This window comes from Oncorhynchus clarkii, chromosome 12, assembly GCF_045791955.1.
Source record: "Oncorhynchus clarkii lewisi isolate Uvic-CL-2024 chromosome 12, UVic_Ocla_1.0, whole genome shotgun sequence".
In the NCBI taxonomy this organism is placed as follows: Eukaryota; Metazoa; Chordata; class Actinopteri; order Salmoniformes; family Salmonidae; genus Oncorhynchus; species Oncorhynchus clarkii.
The window spans coordinates 72,951,660-72,974,641 of NC_092158.1; the positions used below are offsets into that span (position 1 = coordinate 72,951,660).

General features: G+C 42.0%; 1 protein-coding gene across 5 annotated transcripts in view; it reads right to left on the bottom strand.

Annotated features, from left to right (window-relative positions):
- The window catches only part of LOC139421215 (axin-1-like), a 41,023-nt gene that overhangs the window by 13,587 nt on the left and 4,454 nt on the right, over positions 1 to 22,982 (bottom strand). The window contains exons 1-4 of one of the 5 annotated variants that reach the window (XM_071171882.1): positions 22,200 to 22,237; positions 19,246 to 19,443; positions 5,507 to 6,481; positions 164 to 310 (exon numbers count right to left, since the gene is read on the bottom strand). In XM_071171882.1, coding sequence (XP_071027983.1) covers positions 164 to 310; positions 5,507 to 6,402 — 1,043 coding nt within the window. In that variant the 5' untranslated portion in view covers positions 6,403 to 6,481; positions 19,246 to 19,443; positions 22,200 to 22,237. Of the gene's footprint in view, positions 1 to 163; positions 311 to 5,506; positions 6,482 to 9,632; positions 9,793 to 19,245; positions 19,444 to 22,199; positions 22,238 to 22,982 lie in introns of those variants that run through there. The other 4 variants (XM_071171883.1, XM_071171887.1, XM_071171886.1 and 1 more) reach the window with 4 other exon arrangements.

Sequence of the window (22,982 nt, forward strand, 5' to 3'; positions counted from 1 at the left end):
TTTGTGAAGGTCCTCATGCTGAATAGCAAGGAACAAGGAGGCTAAACTTCATATCTCGAAGGCATTCTGCCCTTACTTCTGGTATGTACTATTACAGTTTGACCGATTGTGTGTGTGCACGCGTGTGAGTGGGAGGTGACGCGGAGGCTGTGCGAGTACGTACACACTGCTGTCGGTCAGGGAGAGTGTGTCTACGTCGCTGGCACTGGACATGCTCTGCTGCTCGCTGTCGTTGGCGCTGGTGGCAGGGGCCATGGCGTAGCCCGAGTTGACATAGTACGGGTTGACAGGCTCCCGCCACGGCACGCGTCTGGAAGAAACGCCAACATTCAGAGAGATAGCATTAAGGCAAAGTCATTAACAATAGAGAGCACATGACATAACATAATCAATTCGTGTCAGAGTGTATTAGCACCATTAAACAATAGATTCAGGTTCACATGAGATAGACCCAAGTACATTTTACAAAGATTATTGCAGCACTGTATTATCATAGCATTAGAAGGGAAGGACGTTGTTAGTTATTCTGGACAAGAGCCAATAAGAACTGAGTGACAATGTAAATGTCATTTCGATATAAAACAAAGAAACATTTCCAAATAAGACTACAGTAGTATTTCTGTAGTAATACACGCCTTTCACACCAAACCGCCCACATTGTCATAATGAATATCCTTCAGAGGGTTTCTAAGGGTAGGTACAGTAGAGATCCTGATTTAATTCTTATTGGAGGCATCGCATCACCACAGCCTCCATCATTGACTCAACCTCCCTCAACACACTCCTCAAACTGCTCCCTTCACATGAATTATAGATCTGGCTAGGCCTCTGTTCTCTTCATCTTTAAACTGAAAAAGATCCCTAAAGTGGTCAGTGCATGCACCCTCCCTGGGAACTCTGAAGGTCTCAGTCTTACTAGAGACCAAACCAAACCCAGGCTACTTCTGTCTGGTTATCATTAGTCAGCCCATATTCTGCCTAGACGAAGAAAAATGGCATAATGGAGAGTAGTTGAAGAATGTCTTTTAGTTCTACCTTATGTAAGTAAAGGGATGAGATTCTAATACGTCTAGAAATGACAAATGGTTCTCTTTGAAAAGCAATGGCAGTCGTGACAGAAGATAGCATTTATTTTGTCATACCTAGACTGACAATCGTATCGAATAAAATGACGATATAAACTAGATGTCCATCCAATTGTTGAGAGATTTTCATGCGAATGTTCCTAAATCCACAAAGTAAATCTGCGCATTTTCCCACCAGTGGTGTTTCCACCAAACTGAATTGTCGAAGATAAAAAATAAATAAAAATCGGTGCCTCATGACGTGGTGCACAGAAAATACAATGGCTATCAATATTTGCGCATAATAACCTTTTACCAAAACAAAGAGATCCCACCATGTCAAACAAACAACTTATCTGTCAACATTTATAAAATTGTACTGAAACTTCCTGTTTCTATCACAGCTGTTTTATTTTTCAACTGGATGACTTTACTCACATAAAATCTATGGGATGGAGACGTGGGTATTGGCTATAAATGACAGGACCTAGGCTAGTGGCACTGCCGTCACATTCCACCAGGACCATATCAGGGTGGAGTACAACTATTCGGCAAAGAGCAATAAAGTCCTCGACAATCTCGGAGTCAAATTTCCCCCGAGGAAAAAAAACAACACAGAAACATGCCTCACTTCCTATTCCACACAACATGGACGTAAATACAGGTCTAATCTTCTAAAAGAGCATGTGTCCAGTCATGCTTTCTGAACAGAGAGAGCCCTGTCCTGTCCGTCAACCATAAGTCCTATCAGCGTTTATCACTGGAAAAGAGATTACAGTTTAATACTAAAGCACTTTAGTCATGAAATGATGCTTATGGCCTTTTAGCATTTTCCGTCCATAAGCACTGTGAGCAGTAAACCATTACATAATCTGCCCTTCAAGGGAAGTCTACTGAATTACCCATGGCGAACATGCATGATATTTGCTTTTAGCTTACAAGCCAAATCTAACAAAACATGAAATGTCATAATGTGAACAACTAAGAAAACAAGGGAAAGAGGTCAGATAAGTACTTCATTTGGAATAGTCAGCAATTTTGCAATAAAGGTGAGTTTCCGTTGAAGTCAAAAACGCCTCTCTCTCTCTCAAAAAAACCCCATTTAAACAGTTGAGTGGTAAAAATCGATTCCCTTCTCAAAACAGAGGCTCTGAGGAGAACACATCTTTGCTCTGGATGCTCTAAAAAACTGCTTTGAGGAACAAAACACAAACCATGATGGCATCCCTCATGCTACATTTATCAAACAAAAACAAGTCCAACCAATACGAGCCGTCAATGCATAGAAATTTACATTTTGTGGCTGAGGTGCAACGTGGTTGTGGATAACGACCACGTTCTATGGCCAAGGTTTCAAATTGAGTGGGATTAATTTAAAGGAAAGAGCGTTGCGAGAGGAAATGCAACTGAAAGGGGCAGCTGCAGGAGGCCACAGTCTGTTTTAAGGAGTGTGCACGGCAGGGGAGCGAGCGCCAAGCAGGAAGCCTCCTTTCTACCAGGGTTTCCCCTTGACCTGGAAGCCTGCTTCCCCTGCTGCCTCCTAGAAACCAGGGCTTCCAATTCCACAACCTGGCTCTGTTCTCTCTTCAGGGCACCACAGGGAAAATGGCAGCCTCCTACCAGAACCTGAACCACAGCCATCCATCCTACTGACTGGTAGTGAGGCATCTGTTTATGAGCCTCTAAGCCCAGCCTGGTTCAGCCTGAGAGGAGGAAAGGGGTGGATCACGGGTGGAAGCAGCTCTCGGATTACTGCAGCCTCTGATGATTATTCCCAGGCAGCACTCAAGCCCATGATCTAGAATCTTCTAATGATTGAAGCAGCAGCCATGATGTCAATGTTCACAGAATCGCAGAGAGAGAGCAAAGAGAGGAGGCTGGAGGAGAGAGATGCTTTCAAACCAACACTGGTTTCACCATGGTTGATTTTTATCTGCTGTTTAGCTATGACAGTGTGGGTGCACAGCTGTAAATGGATGACATTTCATCACGTTTCTTACGACCGACGAGTAGGCCAGATGGCTTTCGATGAACATGAGGAAATACCCGAGTACTTGCCGAAACGTTACTCGTACCTCTCAGAAAGTCCATCAAAATATCATCCGTACCTTTGAATAGCCCTGTCCTGAAAAACTAAATTAACTTGTCCCCCTGATGCACAGTGATAGAAGCTCAATGCCAAAGCCATAGATGTAGGGCCTTTTGTTGTTCCAACGACTTGCGCATTTCTTTGCACCTAGAGAATAATTACTGGTCCTTTGGTCACTCCCCTTTACATTGGAGTGCAGCCACCCCTGGATCACCACTGATTGGTTACACAGCAACATAGGTGAAGGAATCAGACCTGTTAGCAGCTTAGTTACTCATTACATTCTCTCTACATTTACTCTGAAGATGATAGTGTTATATAAGAATGGAGGCTATACATCTAACCTGTTCAAACCAGAAATTGTCATTGAGATGAACCATCTAAGCTACTTTCCGAGGGAGACCTGGAGAGAGGAGGGGCACCAGGAGAAATGTTCCACGGGGAACCTGAGTCAGGTGTGAATTGAACGAGTCTTTCAGAATGAACAGTTTCATATAAAATGTGTATTCATGCTCCTCATAGCATGTAAACATATCCAGAGAGCTTTGGCAGAACAGTGACTGGCTGAGGCCATCACCTGCTTGTCTGAGAACAACGTAAAAATATCACGCAACACTTTTTTTGTGCATTACTACACAACTGAGAAAGAAAAAACATGTTTTTCTCCCTTTTAATTCCCTGGACTCTGGTCTTCACACATTAAGAGACATCTGACTGGTGCAAAATTTAGTTGCACAAAAACCCGAAGGGTGATGCTAAAAGGCTATTTAAAAATGGAGGGTATAATCTTTTTGTAATTTCCGCCAAATACTAGACCTAATGAAATAGTCATTTGAAAGCAACCTTAAAAATGCACTGCTCTCACTAATTAAAGCCAATCATATCCAGGGGCCATAGAATACACAATCAGAAGTAGGGTGGAGTGGGGAGTGTTTGTGGTTTTAAAATATCCTAGTCTTTCATTCTGGCACATTTATAGGCCAGTTGTAAATGAGAAAAGGCAACATATGTGCCTATACACTGTAACTATACTAAAAACTCCGTTCGGAGCATCCAAATAGACTAAAGTCAGACAAAACAATATTCCTTAGCCTAAACAATGTGCTATTTCTGAGTAGACCTATTTTCAAAATCACAACACTAGTCCCAAACTGGAACAAAGACTTGGAAACGTTACCATTTAGTCAGGCTAATTGAAAAGACTGATTTCAAGTCCCTCAGCCCTGCGACCACAACTCTTCAACACATCCTCTGCACACTAAGGTGCTACTGCATCTTCTGCATATGTCAAGGTTTGTCTAAGACTGTTGATGGAAAAGTGGGTCAACTTCTAGGGATAGAATTCTGCAATCTTCAATCTCTGCACCAGACAATGCCAACAGTCAATACAGTATCCTTAAGCACATCTGAAAAGTAAAAATGCTGTGTTCTTACATATTTCAGAGCAAGGCTAAATAAATCCGCAAAATCCCTCCACATATTCTTCTCACAACTGGTGATGATAGCAGCTTTGCTTAGTGACAAATACGGAAGAAATTCGGAGATGTGCGAATATGTCTTTAAAAAAAAAGATTGATATTTAATTCACAGACTTTGGCAGGAACATTTGGAGGCCTAATCCTTTGCATAGTGGACTAAAAAGCCCAGAGGCGCTGTTTCTGTTCCAACAGGGCGAGGATTAGAGTTCTAAGTACGGTAGTCAGTCACATCGCACAATCCCATTCTGCGCAAATGAAATGACAGAAGGCTGTGACACAAAGATTTCTGTCAAATATAACACACGCGTCATATTACTATTAATTAAAGAATGGAAGACAGATAAACAAGACTGTACTTTTACAATCCTATTTTAGTCATCCAGAAGAGAAATATGGGGAGTGCTTCCTTTTTTTGTGTGCCAGGTTCATTTCCTTAGACAGGGAATACTTCCTTTGACTTTCTGCTGCAGTTAAACAAGACTTCTCCATTTTCCACAGTCAAAAGAGAAATCATGTTGAGCTTTTCTCTGAGAGAACCTTTCTTCCACTAGAAAAGCCTGCCATTCACAGGAAACCTGCGTGGGGAACACAAAGAGCGTCTGCCTCCACCTTCTAACAACCAGCAAATGCTCTCCCTTCGACCCCTGCCACTGCCTCACCATCACAGGTACTTAAAGGCCTCTGCCTACACTGCATTCCTCTCATCTTAAGCTGTCCGCTGTGCTAAACTCAGAGCCACTTTTCATCTCCAACTTCAGGCAGCAACTCGCACAGAGGGGGGGAGGACAAGTTTATTTCTAATTCAGCACTTGCACAGAGAAGCTAGATAGTTATAGAGACTGGAGAGAGAGAGAGGATGTCAGGAGAGGATTTACCTGTACTCATGACTGTCCTGGAATCTCTTGGTGCTGGTGACGCGTTGGGAAGCTGTCTCCTGAAGCAGCTTCTGAGTGAGCCGGTTGCTGGGATCACTCTCCTGCTGCTCCTCCAACTCATGGTCACATCTCCACTCCTCGTCCTCGTTCAGCGTGGGCAAATACCCTGGTAAAACCTTCCCACCCCCAGAGACAGAGCTCTGGTCACTGTAGAGCTTAGGGCTCTCCCCCCCAGTCCTGGTGTATTCCAAGTAGATATCTGACTTGAGGAACAGAGGGTAGGTGTTCTCCTCCATCATAGTCTGAATCTCAGTCTGAGCCTGGTCAAACATGGCCGGGTCAATGTGCAGCCTCATCACACAGTCCTTGATGAAGCTCTTGGTGGCTGGTTTGATCTGTCTCGAGACTATTCCATTGTTGTCCAGGATGTACTTTTTATAAATGGCTTTCGCCAGTTTCAGCTTCTTCTCCTCGCCCTGGCCCTCACTGGCCTCGAGCTTCCGGAAGCCAGTGCAGGCGAACCAGAAGTCCAACATGTCGGCACATTCCTCCTGCTTGAGGAACGTCCTGAACAGGTGGATACCATCCTGGTCGTCCAGGAGAGAGTGCAGGGACTCTGCCCACTTAAGGTAGGGCGGCGTGGGGGAGGCACTGCCCTCCGGCTCATAGCCCAGGTCCAGGTCAGGTCGTCTGGGCGTGGCCGTGGAGGCCTCGTTCTTGAGGCTCTCGCTCTTGAAGGAATAGAAACCGTGGCTGTAGGGCCGTCCATCGCTGGACACCAGCTCTCCCTCCTCCCCAGGGACCGGGGGTCTGGGGGCATCCTCAGTGAAGCTGCCCCCCAGATCCACCAGGCAACCCCCCACCTTGTCGCCCACGCTCATGTTCACAGCGTCCATACACCCCGCCCCAGTACAGCCCACAGTGCAGAACGATCAGATCCACCCCTCTACTTATGCCACCGTGAAAGAATTTCTCCTGTAAGAAAAATACAAAAATATATAATGAGTGGAAACTTTAAACACATAAAATGTAAACGTATTCACAGACAACAACTCAGACGTTTATTATCTCATTTTGACAACTTAGTAAAAAACAACAAACGTTTGAGACAAATTGGAAATCCATTCAATACTGAGAAAATAAAAGCAGACTGCATATCTATGTCTAAGCTTAGAATTCACACAAGTCTAATATTTCAAAAAGAAATCCTGCCAAAACAGAGATTAAATAAATGATTTCATTGCTCACATCGATAGCACCCATTTAAAGGCTGAAAAAATATTTTGACTACTAAGAAATACAATTCAATATCCCCTAAAGCAAAGGGCATTGAAGAAATCGATGCACACGAAAAAAAAGTGATCTGTGTGTCATATGTTCACACAGATTAGCACGTTCCATTAATGATTCCCCACAGCAATACCTTAAAATCAGAAGATTCTAGAACATATTTTTTATTGTTGGGTTTCTGAACTGCAGCTAGGCTATATGTTAGTGTGAATGAAATCTATTCTATAAAATACAGAGGTAGCGAAAATAAAGAACACTATTTCAGATATAGATAGCCTAACTGCTTCGTGACAATCATATTGAATGTATTTCTGACTTCAAATGATTGGCTGAAAATAACTGAACGGAAAAGGGTTATGGACACCCAGTAGTAGGGTTCCTCTTCCTTCCATTCTTTAATACTGTCAGGGTTCTTATTTTGTTTTCCCCCCTGTAAGTAGAGACAGATGTGCACATCGACCCCTCTTCACTGTTGAAAATACTTGCATGTTTGACATGTGTCCTGTAAAGGACACAGAGAACAAAAACTTCACTTGAGACCACTGATGACAGACACAGATCCGAGCAGTGTACTACAGGAGCCGACCCTGAGCATGAAATAGAGCGACAAGGGCAGAGCGTTCTGGAGGTTAAAAGAGGAACTGTGGGGTGCAGGCAGAGCCCAATCTGCCATGACTGTGACCATGGCTGCTGTGTGTGGTGAATGCAGCCAGGCAGGCACTCCGACTGATCATATCAGAGGACGACCTTGAGTCAAATATTTTCAGTCCCTGCTGAGACCTGGAGGAAGTGGCCCTCCCCTGTGGCTGTCCGGGAACTATGGAGTGGACAGACAGGGTCTTTTACACATCACAGTGCAATGAACCACTAACTATCCTCAATTTCTCCTTTTCACATTGACAGTGATGATGAATCTACACAAAAATGTGATACGCTCAATTCTAGTAGCAGGAGTAGTACTTCTCTTTAAAATGTTACATTTCAAGATTCTCAATATCTTTAGAAAGTCATCATCTATCTAGACACCAATTGACCTAGAATGTCAGCTCATACAAATACCTGGGTATCGGGCACTATCATTCCACACGCACATCAATAATCTTCAAGCAAAGGTCAAGTCCAGAATAGACTTCCTCTACCAGAACAAATCTTAATTCACACACAGTGCTAAACACACCATGGTCCAAATGACAATACTCCCATCCTGGATTATGGTGATGTCATCTACAATATGGCCCCAAAGTCCACCCTCAATAAAATGGACATACTTTACCACTCTGCCATAAGCTTTGTCACTAGTGCCCCATTCCAACTTCATCACTGTGACTTATTCATTAACTGGCCATCCCTACATGTATGACATAAAACCCACTGGCTCACATTCATATACAAATCCCTCCTCGGCAAGGCCTCCCTTGATCTCAGCTCGCTACTAAGACTCCGCACCACCAACACCAACCTGAGATCCAGCAATTACATAAATCTGGCAATCCCCAAGACACTCAGTATCTTTGGTGAAAATGCTTTTCAATTACCTGCTGCTAGAGACTGGACCATGCTTAAAAAAATAAAAAATAACTATGCTCTTTTGAGCCAACTGGTACATTTAAAAACAAACTGTCTGAGATTTTAACTGATAACTGCATGTGTTTTCCCACTACCTCTTAATGAAATGCTGCAAATTACTCAATATCTTACTGACTGGATTACTGGCTGGGCATTGTGTGTACTTTTGACTGTTGTATCTATGATATTGTTTAACCTATGTGTGTGTTATACGTGCTGCGCCTGCGACCCGAGGTCTCATTGTAAATAAGAATTGGATCTTTATTGGCACTGTAGGTGTGGACGTTAGCTAATGACAACTGCTTTGACCACTGGGCATTAGTTCAGCCAACTACTCAGAATGATTTGTACAATCATCAACATTATATGCAATTTATCGTGTCAATATCAAACCATAAATCTAAGTTCCCCTCTTTACTGCTTTAATTAAACGGCTCAATTTAAAAATCAGGGGGAAAAGCTTAGGTGAGAATGAAAAACGAAGCCTACAATGAATTCACAACTTTCACTGTGGACAATACCAAAACAACACTGTTGGAATCAATTAACTTAGCAACATAGCCTTCCAGCAACAACGTAACAAACATGTAGGAAGCTGACGTTATACTGGAACAAAAAAAAGTAACAATATTGATGCTGGAATTCTATTAAACCACAATGTAGCCTACGTAGTAACACATTTACCAAAATAGCAAGATCACATTATCAAGAACAGGCTGTGATATGATTACAACTGTGAACACGTAGATCGGGCAAGTATTATCATGCGCACATTCACAAATACTGTGTTGCGGTCTTCAGTTTCGTAATATGCACGAACATTTCCAAAGAGCGTAATCTGTCGCTACTATAACTGTATTACTACACCCATTCCCTACCATCCCTAATGCTTTGAAGTGAGCCCCACATTCATTGCATTCATGTCTTGGCCTCTGAGTATGAGCAGCACAGCAGCAGAACGGATGGGGGAGGGGAGGCAGAAACAAACTCCGTACACACAGCCAGGCCCTTCCGCAGCCGACCGACTAGTACACAACTTTGCAACACTATTTGCCTACTAAACTGTAAGTATCTTAGGTAATGAATGTTCAGAGTTGTTCACGACCAACACCCCACCATTTTTCAGAATCGATAAAAGACGCAGCAGAGATAGAACACTCGATCTCGGAATTGACTAGCGCGCACACACACAGCAAAGCGATGGCACATATCATCTCCGGCTACCGCAATCCCAAACCATGAGCTGAAAAAAAAGTGCTCTATACTTCACCTGTGAAAACCTACTTGCCGTTTTCGAGTGCATCGGGAATTTTTGCTTGTACAGCTCACTGTGAATCGTGTCATAGATGCGAATAGCAAGAGTTTAAAAATAACAAAGAAAACAGTCCGTTCTCCACCTCTCCATGGCTGTCTCTCACTCCTGTCTGTGTGGTGGTTCAGAAGATGTACAGCGCCACGAGCGTTCAAAAAACATACTGCCGCGGTGTAGAAGAACTGGAAGGGGGGGGGGGGGGGGGGCTGAACTAGAGAGAGAGGGATGATGTGCATTCTCTTCAAATATTCTATATTGTAGCTTTCTCTACCCAGGCGACAATATATATATATTTTTTAGCACATGTATTGATAATAACGATACAACCGGATCAAACCTTCTAAACAAATCAAAAGCCTAGAATGATAACGTTACATCTATACCGTTATTTGGAAATCCTTTGGCAGAAAAGGGTCAAATGAAAAAATGTATAAGCGATATTCTTACAGAGATAAACATAACATTTGTACGGAGAGGAGCAATGCCGCATGTAAAAGCAGATGATGTGGCAATAAGAGACAGTCGACCACCTGTCTCTATACAAATGCTATTTACAATATTTTCACAAGAACTGTTGCCAAGGAACTGTTTTTGAGAATATAGATTCAAAAAGGCAAGTAATAATTTCATGTGGTTGTCCTTTCCCCCTGTTCTTTTATGTATACGGCTGGCACAGAATAATGAAGAATGGAGTTATTGTGTTTGCCTGCTGCCACTGTACTGTGGTTAGTTCACTTTGAAAATGTCCGTGAAACATCAATATCAACACACAGGGAATATGAACGTGGAGTGCAGCTTATCTACCTTGAAGGTCACACAAGAAGAGAGCCAGAGAGAGGTTTATTATCACCATACGTCCACTACATTACAACAGGCAATGAATTATTGTATCTTATCATTTAATTCTATCAGCTCTGCCGGAGTTTACCAAAGAGAAATGCAGGGTGGTATGATGTTACTCTTTAACTCTTCTAGCTCCCTTCTCACAGCTTGTAAAGAGATAAAGATCAAAGGTATGCCTGTGATTGTATTCCTCCACCTGACCAAAGGAGAGAAATGCTTAGACAAAAGATCATGCATGTGCCTTTCAACTTGCTATTTGAATCTTTTGCCCCCTTTAAGAAATACACAAGGGAGTAAGAATGAACATTTCTTATTACTGGAATGTATATTTGCAAGGGCAATATGTGTTTTGACTGTGTATTCACATGTTGTGTGTTGATCTAGACCTGCAAACTAGCTGCACACACCTGCAAACAATCAGGTCTGTAATCTCAAGGCTTTATTGTACTGAGATCAAAGGCCATTGGAATGCAGAAAGCTATTACTGGTCTTGATTGTTTGATTAGATTAGATCATTCAAAAAGTACAGAGAATGACTGTACATATTTTTCAACTACATTATATTTTGGGGGGGGTTACACCTGAACTGAATGAGCCAACACAAATCTGGCATATGTGCAGCACTTCAAGAATTGGAGGTCCTGGTGTTGTGTAAAATGATCAGAGTAAACAACATCTTGCTGTATACTAAGTTACACCCAGTGTTGTTGTAACCTGGTTGAGGTTAGATATAACTAACTGTATGTACTTCAAGGCACATGTTATTAAAGAGATTATCCGTGTACTTTTGTATACTTTTTAGCCAGTAGTTCTGAAAGTATCACTCAATAGCCAAAAGTGGTCCCTGAAAATTGTGTACTATGTGTGCAGATATGTGAACAAAGTAATTGCTTGCTCTCTCTCTCTCTCTCTCTCTCTTGTGTCCACTGAGCATTTGGGCCTGCACTGCAATCTCATTGGATAATGCTGGGCAGGCCTCTTCCTAGCTGTGACTCAATGCGAGGGGCTAGCGCTCATTGGCTAGAACTCTAATTGGTAGTGGGCTGGCCCACGTGGAGGGAAATGTACAGTTGAAGTCGAAAGTTTACATACACTTAGGTTGGAGTCATTAAAACTTGTTTTTTAACCACTCCACAAATTTCTTGTTAACAAACTATAGTTTTGGCAAGTCGGTTAGGACATCTACTTTGTGCATGACACAAGTGATTTTTCCAACAATTGTTTACATACAGATTATTTCACTTATAACTAACTCACTGTATCACAATTCCAGTGGGTCAGAAGTTTACATACACTAAGTTGACTGTGCCTTTAAACAACTTGGAAAATTCCAGAAAATAATGTCATGCCTTTAGAAGCTTCTGATAGGCTAATTGACATAATTTGAGTCAATTGGAGGTGTACATGTGAATGTACAGTGGGGCAAAAAAGTATTTAGTCAGCCACCAATTGTGCAAGTTCTCCCACTTAAAAAGATGAGAGAGGCCTGTAATTTTTATCATAGGTACACTTCAACTATGACAGACAAAATGAGGAAATGAAATCCAGAAAATCACATTGTAGGATTTTTTATGAATTTATTTGCAAATTATGGTGGAAAATAAGTATTTGGTCACCTACAAACACGCAAGATTTCTGGCTCTCACAGACCTGTAACTTTTTCTTTAAGAGGCTCCTCTGTCCTCCACTCGTTACCTGTATTAATGGCACCTGTTTGAACTTGTTATCAGTATAAAAGACACCTGTCCACAACCTCAAACAGTCACACTCCAAACTCCACTATGGCCAAGACCAAAGAGCTGTCAAAGGACACCAGAAACAAAATTGTAGACCTGCACCAGGCTGGGAAGACTGAATCTGCAATAGGTAAGCAGCTTGGTTTGAAGAAATCAACTGTGGGAGCAATTATTAGGAAATGGAAGACATACAAGACCACTGATAATCTCCCTCGATCTGGGGCTCCAAGCAAGATCTCACCCCGTGGGGTCAAAATGATCACAAGAACGGTGAGCAAAAATCCCAGAACCACACGGTGGGACCTAGTGAATGACCTGCAGAGAGCTGGGACCAAAGGAACAAAGCCTACCATCAGTAACACACTACGCCGCCAGGGACTCAAATCCTGCAGTGCCAGACGTGTCCCCCTAATTAAGCCAGTACATGTCCAGGCCCATCTGAAATTTGCTAGAGAGCGTTTGGATGATCCAGAAGAAGATTGTGAGAATGTCATATGGTCAGATGAAACCAAAATATAACTTTTTGGTAAAAACTCAACTCGTCGTGTTTGGAGGACAAAGAATGCTGAGTTGCATCCAAAGAACACCATACCTACTGTGAAGCATGGGGGTGGAAACATCATGCTTTGGGGCTGTTTTTCTGCAAAGGGACCAGGACGACTGATCCGTATAAAGGAAAGAATGAATGGGGCCATGTATCGTGAGATTTTGAGTGAAAACCTCTTTCCATCAGCAAGGGCAAGATGAAACGTGGCTGGGTCTTTCAGCATGACAATGATCCCAAACACACCACCCGGGCAACGAAGGAGTGGCTTCGTAAGAAGCATTTCGAGGTCCTGGGGTGGCCTAGCCAGTCTCCAGATTTCAACCCCATAGAAAATCTTTGGAGGGAGTTGAAAGTCTGTGTTGCCCAGCAACAGCCCCAAAACATCACTGCTCTAGAGGATATCTGCATGGAGGAATGGGCCAAAATACCAGCAACAGTGTGTGAAAACCTTGTGAAGACTTACAGAAAATGTTTGACCTCTGTCATTGCCAACAAAGGGTATATAACACATTATTGAGATAAACTTTTGTTATTGACCAAATACTTATTTTCCACCATAATTTGCAAATAAATTAATTAAAAATCCTATAATGTGATTTTCTGGAGAAAAAAAATCTAATTTTGTCTGTCATAGTTGAAGTGTACCTAGGCCTGTAATTTTCATCATATCTCATCTTTTTAAGTGGGAGAACTTGCACAATTGGTGGCTGACTAAATACTTTTTTGCCCCACTGTATTTCAAGCCTACCTTCAAACTCACTACCTCTTTGTTTGGCATCATGGGAAAATCAAAGGAAATCAGCCACAAAACATTGTAGACCTCCACAAGTCTGGTTCATCCTTGGGAGCAATTTCCAAATGCCTAAAGGTACCACGTTCATCTGTACAAACAATAGTACGCAAGTATAAACACCATGGGACCACACAGCCGTCATACCGCTCAGGAAGGAGACGCGTTCTGTCTCCTAGAGATGTATGTACTTTGGTGTGAAAAGTGCAAATCAATCCCAGAACAACAGCAAAGGACCTTGTGAAGATGCTGGAGGAAACAGGTACAAAAGTATCTATAGCCACAGTAAAACAAGTCCTATAGCAACATAACCTGAAAGGCCGCTCCGCATGGAAGAAGCCACTGCTCAAAAACCTCCATTAAAAAAGCCAGACTACGGTTTGCATCTGCACATGAGGACAAAGATCATACTTTTTGGAAAAATGTCCTCTGGTCTGATGAAACAAAAATAGAACTCTTTGGCCATAATGACCATCCTTGTTTGGAGGAAAAAGGGGGAGGCTTGCAAGCCAAAGAACACCATCCCAACCATGAAGCACAGGGGTGGCAGCATCATGTTGTGGGGGTGCTTTGCTGCAGGAGGGACTTTGTGTGGATATATTGAAGCAACATCTCAAGACATCAGTCAGGAAGTTAAAGCTTGATTGAAAATGGGTCTTCCAAATGGACAATGACCCCAAGCATACTTGCAAAATGGCTTAAGGACAACAAAGTCAAGGTATTGGAGTGGCCATCACAAAGCCCTGACCTCAATCCAATAGAAAATGTGTGGGCAGAACAGAAACAGCGTGTGCGAGCAAGGATGCCTACAAACCTGACTCAGTTACACCAGCTCTGTCAGGAGGAATGGGCCAAAATTCACCCAACTTATTGTGGGAAGCTTGTGGAAGGCTACCCGAAACGTTTGACCCAAGTTAAACAATTTAAAGGCAATGGTACCAAATACTAATTGAGTGTATGTAAACTTCTGACCCACTGGGAATGTGATGAAAGAAATAAAAGCTGAACTAAATCATTCTCTATTATTATGCTGACATTCACATTCTTAAAATAAAGTGGTGATCCTAACTGAGCTAAGACAGGGAACTTTGACTCTGAATTAAATGTCAGGAACTGTGAAACTGAGTTGAAATGTATTTGGCTAAGGTGTATGTACATTTCTGACTTCAACTGTAATTTCTATTCAATTAATGACACATTTGTCAACCAAAAATAATTTTTATGTGCACTTACAAAAAACAAATGTGTTTTGACCTTGCTCAGGCTATTTGCTGGTATTTCACAAGTTATCTTTTCTTGTTCATAAACTCTTTCACCTCCAATGGCAAAAAAATGTAACAACAGTAAGGTGTGTGTCATGTACTGTAAATGATCCACTTTATATGATTGGCCTGGAGCCATCTTCTTCTGAGAATTCAGTGACCTCATCCTTTTTTTCTTTGACTCTTCTTATCAGGTCAATACATTTTTTTATTGTTTTTTAAAGTAAGATGGACAAATACGAAAGACTGAGAAATAAATCGTATGAAGGGTTGATTCTTGTTATATTCTTTTGAGGATTGTCTTTGAAGTGCAGATTTTATGCCACCATGGTATGTTTCAATATACACCACTGTGCAATACAAATAAGATAAGGGTGATTCCGTGGGAAGGTCAACCTGAGCATGTACAAATAAAGTTAGTCATTTCCAAATGAAACCACGTTGATAATTATTCTATATGTTGGAGTTCAAGCTTTATTTGACCAGTTTATGTAGGATATTTGGACCATTACAGAGTAGGCTACCAAGTCTCAAAAAAAGGTTTTTCAGAAAGGGCTCACAGAGCTTGTTTTCCCGCTCACAGAGCTTGTTTTCCCGCTCACAGAGCTTGTTTTCCCGCTCACAGAGCTTGTTTTCCCGCTCACAGAGCTTGTTTTCCCGCTCACAGAGCTTGTTTTCCCGCTCACAGAGCTTGTTTTCCCACTCACAGAGCTTGTTTTCCCACTCACAGAGCTTGTTTTCCCACTCACAGAGCTTGTTTTCCCACTCACAGAGCTTGTTTTCCCACTCACAGAGCTTGTTTTCCCACTCACAGAGCTTGTTTTCCCGCTCACAGAGCTTGTTTTCCCACTCACAGAGCTTGTTTTCCCACTCACAGAGCTTGTTTTCCCACTCACAGAGCTTGTTTTCCCACTCACAGAGCTTGTTTTCCCACTCACAGAGCTTGTTTTCCCGCTCACAGAGCTTGTTTTCCCACTCACAGAGCTTGTTTTCCCGCTCACAGAGCTTGTTTTCCCACTCACAGATGTCCTCCAGTGTTAGTTATGAAGACGTTAATGAAGCAATACAGACCAAAGTTTTGTTTCATTTTCTACTTTCTAACTTATCAAGATAGTGGAGTGACTGGAACAGGCAATGTAACATCCATCCAGGAAACGATTTGGTAAAATATGCACCGTATATTGGATCATCTTGAAACGTTCTCCGTAAAGCCAACTTTCAACAAGGTTTCATATGGTCTATAATTGGTTTCTTACATTTCATTATGAGTATCCTTTTTCAGCGCAATGATAGCCATAACATCCATAACGGTTGTGGATGGGATGGACATTGATGTATCATATCTTAGCTTCAGAAGCTTGTGAATCCACCACATTTTGACTTCTTCTGTTCTGAGAAGTGTTCTTCAGACTTGCCCTGAAGTGATGGTTGATATCTTGAAAATGCTGTGTTCCAGATAAGATTCTCTTGGAAAATATATTCTGATTTCTCATGCAATGCAGTGCTGTTTTTATAGATAGAAAGATGAGAAGAGTGTATCAACAATTTGTTTGTCTTGAATATTGTTTCATGTGCATATTTTGTGCATAAACCTCTTATATTTGTGTCGACATTCAACGGGTCTGTATTGCTTCATTAACATCTCGTCTTCATAACTAACACTGGAGGAAAGCTGTATATGTTTAAAGATTTTTTTTTTAAAGGTGGTGCCTGGCCTTGTATTCTATTCAGGCTTCCTGTAGTTATGTTGGTTTTTTATTATTATTTTTGTTATATTATTTTACCCCTTTTTTGTGATATCCAGTTGGTAGTTACAGTCTTGTCCCATCGCTGCAACTCCCGTACGGACTCGGGAGAGGCGAAGGTTGAGAGCCGTGCGTCCTCTGAAACACAACCCAGCCAAGCCGCACTGCTTCTTGACACAATGCTCGCTTAACCCGGAAGCCAGCCACACCGTACAGCTGGCGACCGTGTCAGCGTGCATTGGGCCCGGCCCGCCACAGGAGTCGCTAGAGTGCGATGGGACAAGGACAACCCGGCCGGCCTAACCCAGACAATGCTGGGCCAATTGTGCGCCACCTCATGGTTCTCCCAGTGGCGGCCGGCTGCGACACAGCCTGGGATCGAGCCAGGATCTGTACTGACACAGCTAGCACTGCGAAGCAGTGCCTTAGACCGCTGTGCCATTTGGGATGCGCAGCATCAGTCTCCCCAAAAAGTATGTCCATTTAATTTAACATCCATAAATACTTCTTATTATCTTTATTTCTCCAACATGCCAATATTTAGAAGTCCACTTTTAGAGGATGTACGCTCACCCCAACGGGTACTATACACACACACATGAAATGTTTAATTTCTATTTTGTTTGTCCCTTCTGTGAGACATTAAAGTTGTGATTTTTCATGCAAATGTAATTTCCATCATGCTGTAATCAGCCATGAACAATGAGGACAAGTTGTAAACTACAGTGACATACATTTCTTCAAGTCAGAACTTTCTCTCTCCTCCTATAGAGAATTGCCTCTGTGAAGATTTCCTGACGAAGCCCTTGCAGTTGCATTCAAGTGCACTATTATTCAACCGTTGTAGCCACAAGGGCACACAGCATGCCAGAGGTCTCAAATGACACAGAATGGCTGACTAGAGGAATTGTCTGTCAACATAGAGTGACTTGGAGTGCAGAGCCCCTGTGCTAATCACGCCTCCTCTATGACACGTGTACATGTATTCATTATGTAAGGGATAAGAGGCTATGCATTCTATGGAAACTAATGAACGACACATTGGCGGAGTGGACCTGACCTTCCACGGAGTTGCATTATTTTCCAGAGAACGCATAGAGCAACAAGTTGATTGTCCCTTTTATACCATGGCTGTAATTTAACACATTTGCCACTAGACGTGTTCATTTGCTGCTAGAAACGTGTTTAACATCCACTGAAGTAGCTAGCAAGTCTACTAGATGGTAACCAAACAGGCTTCCTAGTTTAGCTAACCAAACCATCAGTCCTAGCTTCCTATTATGAAAATCAAATTCAACAATGCCATTAATGTTTTCAATTCAATTTTCAAAATTCTACCGCGCGCCATAGGGAACTAATGCACACTCTAGAATGCCCTTCAAGCCAATCAGAAACAAGTATTCAAACGTTGCCATGGTATAAGCATTTATTATCTGGAGTGTCTACATGGAGTGTCTACATGGAGTGTCTACATGGAGTGTCTACATGGAATGTCTACATGGAGTGTCTACATGGAGTGTCTACATGGAATGTCTACATGGAGTGTCTACATGGAGTGTCTAAATGGAGTGTCTAAATGGAGTGTCTACATGGAATGTCTACATGGAGTGTCTACATGGAGTGTCTACATGGAATGTCTACACGGAGTGTCTACAAGGAGTGTCTACAAGGAGTGTCTACACGGAGTGTCTACAAGGAGTGTCTACACGGAGTGTCTACATGGAGTGTCTACATGGAGTGTCTACAAGGAGTGTCTACATGGAGTGTCTACAAGGAGTGTCTACATGGAGTGTCTACAAGGAGTGTCTACAAGGAGTGTCTACATGGAGTGTCTACAAGGAGTGTCTACATGGAGTGTCTACATGGAGTGTCTACAAGGAGTGTCTACAAGGAGTGTCTACAAGGAGTGTCTACATGGAGTGTCTACATGGAGTGTCTACATGGAGTGTCTACATGGAGTGTCTACATGGAGTGTCTACAAGGAGTGTCTACATGGAGTGTCTACATGGAGTGTCTACAAGGAGTGTCTACAAGGAGTGTCTACATGGAGTGTCTACATGGAGTGTCTACATATGACTGCACAGCAAGCAGTGTCTACAAGGAGTGTCTACAAGGAGTGTCTACAAGGAGTGTCTACAAGGAGTGTCTACAAGGAGTGTCTACAAGGAGTGTCTACATGGAGTGTCTACATGGAGTGTCTACAAGGAGTGTCTACAAGGAGTGTCTACATGGAGTGTCTACATGGAGTGTCTACATGGAGTGTCTACATATGACTGCACAGCAAGCAGTGTGCGGTGTGTGTAACATTTCCAAGAAATATGTTCAGAAGAGATACAGAAACAGCAGCAGAGTGGTGTGCTAGTAATAGAATGCTCTATTCTCTCGGTGAAGAAAACCATTTGAAAGACCACACCTAACCCATGGGCTATTCTATATGATGATGATGAAGACAGGAGGACATGCAGCACTGCTTACAGACATGCTGTATCTGCCTGACATCTGTGTCTCATTGTAAATAAGAGCTCATGTCTTAGGCTGCAGGCCCATGGACTGAAGACATAATGAATATTCTCGATATTGAAAGATGCCACAAGTTCTGAAATAAAATAAGAAAATATTTCTTAATTATGTAAAGCAACATGCCTTACCTTTAGTAAAATGTCACTCCATTGTTTAATGGATTTCTCTCCTCCAATTTGACACCCATTTGCTGGGGCTCCCATTGCAATCTCATTGGATAAATCAGGTGCCAGTAAAGACAACATCTCTCTCAATACTAGCAAAATGAAGGTGCCTGCCCATGGAGAATCTTGCCATACCAGGATGTATTTTTTATCCATTCGGTTCTGAAACAGAGGAACAAGAAAACATTTGGTTGCATTATCACCAAATATAAAATATTTTCAATTTGACAACAATGCTCTGAGGATGTGAAATGCTAATGAACATTTTACTTGTGCTTTTAGTTTTGACACCTCACTCAAACAGAAATTGAAAAAATGCATAAACATCAAATGAATTTATGCCATTATTTAGAGAATAAACCAGCATCTCAAAATAATATATAAAACCTGCCAGAAACAGCACCTTGAAGGAGACGTACTGCTGTACCCCTTTTTAACTCAAGACTGTGTTTATTTCAATATTTCTCAGCTATGTAGCACTGTCATCCAAATAAGGGGCTATTTCAACATAACCTGGTGAATAATAGCACAAGGTCTGTAGCAGTGTTCCCCAATTGAGTGGAAACGGCAGAGCAGATCTCCCATCAGATGCCATCAGCAGCTGCACACACAGCCCTCTCCCTGGCCTTCCTGATCGCTGGGCCCCCCACAGCGAACAAACCCCAGGGCTCCGGGAGTCCAGGGAATACCAATTCAGCTCAACACCAGCTGACCAGCAAGAGAAACGATTTACACAGATTGAGGAACTACTTTTGCAATTCTGGTCAGTCTTGCATAAAGTATTACATAAAGCCATTGAAGCTGCCTTCGAAAAATCGTTAACTCTTACATTAATTTTATTTGGCTTGTGGCGCGTTCATTTTACATTATATCGATGTCTGCACATAACGCATGGACATCATGTTCCCCCCATAGAGCAAACTTTTAGAATAATTTGACAGCTGTGTTCTGCAGTTTTCCTCTACTATGATGTGTAGGGATTGCGACTGGCAGCTGTAGATGCCTATCAGCTACCTGTTGATTGGCCTTGGGACTGATTGACAAATGACATGACAGGTGCAGGCTGCTAGTACCTGCCCCCTCTACAAGGCAGCTGACAAGCTAGTGAGGGGTGGGTGTGTTATTGACAGTAAGGGCTGTCTTCTGTCCTGCCCTCAAGGCAGAGCTGCCCTCAGAACAAGTTTGAATAAGGAAAACTCCACTGAGTGTGTAATCACAAGTGTAACCGGCATCAGTCTAACTTTTCTGAACAATGCCAATTCCTCAGCAGCAAAGGTACAGTGAAGGTCCAACAAACCCTTGTGTTATACATTTGCTTTGCAGGTATGGTAAATCTTGTTACCTGAATTACAAGGTTTGGTTGGAATACACAGTTGATATGCAAGGGAAAGCACAGTGCAGTAACAAAAATAAAGATGGGGTACACATCAAGTTAGGGGTGGCCAGAGATTTTTACGTACCATCATTACCATATACTTAGGGAGTTTAACGGTCTCTCCTTGACCTTTAAAATCATGACACCATGTCACAGTCTTTCTGTCTCAAGTAGTATTAACTAGCTTTCAAGGCCCTCCCTGACAATAAACCCAGCTCAGGAACAGAATGGTACGTGACACAGCACATGTCACGATGACAGCCTCGTAAAGGTGTAGGGCTCTATTTTCGGCGGCCGTTAAACCCAGCACAATTCTCAAATGCACAATATTGTGCAATTTCAACCTCTTAAAGCAGGCACTCTGCTCTTTTCAAACCATTGCGCCAGGGTCGGTAATTTACCTGTCTTATATCAGCTCGCTTACGCTGAGGTGGGAGGGGTGGAAATATTTGAGGTGTGTCCTTAAAAACACGCACTAAAGTGCCAATTTCAGGCAGCACTGTGGGGGTATTAAGGACAGACCAAAAGCTGGTCTTAGCAGAAGGGCGTTGTCTATGGCATGGAATTAGCCTGCGGAGGCACCCGGTATCCAAATCAATAGAATAGCATATCACCAATGTTATATTAAAATATCACTTTTGGGAGCAGTTTTTGGATAATATTTATTTCCAGGTCCCTTAAAAAAACTTTAGACACATGCGATGCCCATTGAATGAAAGATGTCAGTAAGCCTATTTAGAAACATCAAGTTGTTATGTGTAGGAAGCCTATTTAGAAATATCAAGTAGTTAAAAAAGTCTGCTTGTATCTCGTTTATCATTTAGTTGAAAAATAATATGCAATGCAATTTGGGCTAAAGGCTACCGAAATTTGAATGCAACATTCCCATGTTGAAGGACATGACCTTTTTTCAAAGGCATATGAAAATTTGGATACATAAACATTTGTCATAACTAGGACTACTATAGTGTTACTACCCTATGTTATTTATACTCTAGAGTTATTTATACTCTATGCTATTTCATAAACTAGTAGCCCTATCTTTCACGGATAGGACGAACAATTTTCTCCTGCCGGAGTTCATGACAACAGAACACCAAACACCGTAAATACACAATTTAAAGCAACCACAAAAGGCTTTGGAGCAGTTTTTCATTGGCCAGTGAGTGGTCAAGCCCTCGTAACACCTACAACCTGCGCCCATAATTCCCACTGTCAAAATAGCAAAACTATTTCTGACACACCCACAACTTGAGTGCGCTTAGATTTATGTTAGAGGTTAGTTTGTTAAAATAGATCCCAAAGTGTAAATAAAACACATTCATTAACCAAGCACTTGCTCTCGCTTTCTTATTGACACCATGCCATCCAACTGTCTCTACTTGTAACTAATGATGTCACTTCCTTTATAAGTATTCACATAACTTCACGTAGCAATATTACACATTATTCTCATAAGTATAATTGGAAAAATGGAGCCTTTTGGTGCTTGTAATATAATCACTTTGAGATCAACAAACAGTTAAATGGTCAAATATCCTACCATTGCATGTTGCAGAGCTAGAGAATTGCATGAGTAAGGTGGTCAGGACATCAGATACAATGTTCAGGGTGGTAATCCCAACCCTATCATACCCTCTACGTTACACATTAACCTGACATCATTACATCATGGTGGTAGTTAGCTCCTAAAACAGGGACATATACTGTCCATAGGGAGGATTTCCTTTTGAATGCCTTTGTTAAACTATGTCTCAAATGTTGATGATTTTTCTGTACACGTGAAACAATGCAAAGTGATGCAATACGGAGGAATATATCTTGGTTTCCGCTATGCTTTAATTTGTCTTCCTCTCTGAATTATCAGGAGACAAACCTTTGGGTACAATAATGCAATGTTTATATTATACTCATAGATGATTCCTTCAATCCATTGTAATGGTCCAAGTAATATGTATTATCTGTAGGTTACACTATCAACATATTGTATGCATGCTGTGTGGAAAGTGCAAGGTTTACAAAGTTGCTGTGCTGTGCATGCAAAATACCATACTGCTTTATTGCAAGAGAATATTCATGGACAATTAATCATCCCTACTGCTTTACCGTCAACATAGTACGTGTTATGAATTGAGTTATAATTTAACATGAGGCCTTTTAGCATTAGTGGTGAAAACCAAGTAAAACTTGGGATTCAATCAGACCTGACATAGAATTCGGGGGGGGGGGGGGGGGCTACCTAGTGTGGAAAAGCATGTTCATGCTACTGCAATGTGAGCTTGATTGAATTGAGCCCATAGTCAGATATTCACTGAACTGAGATCCA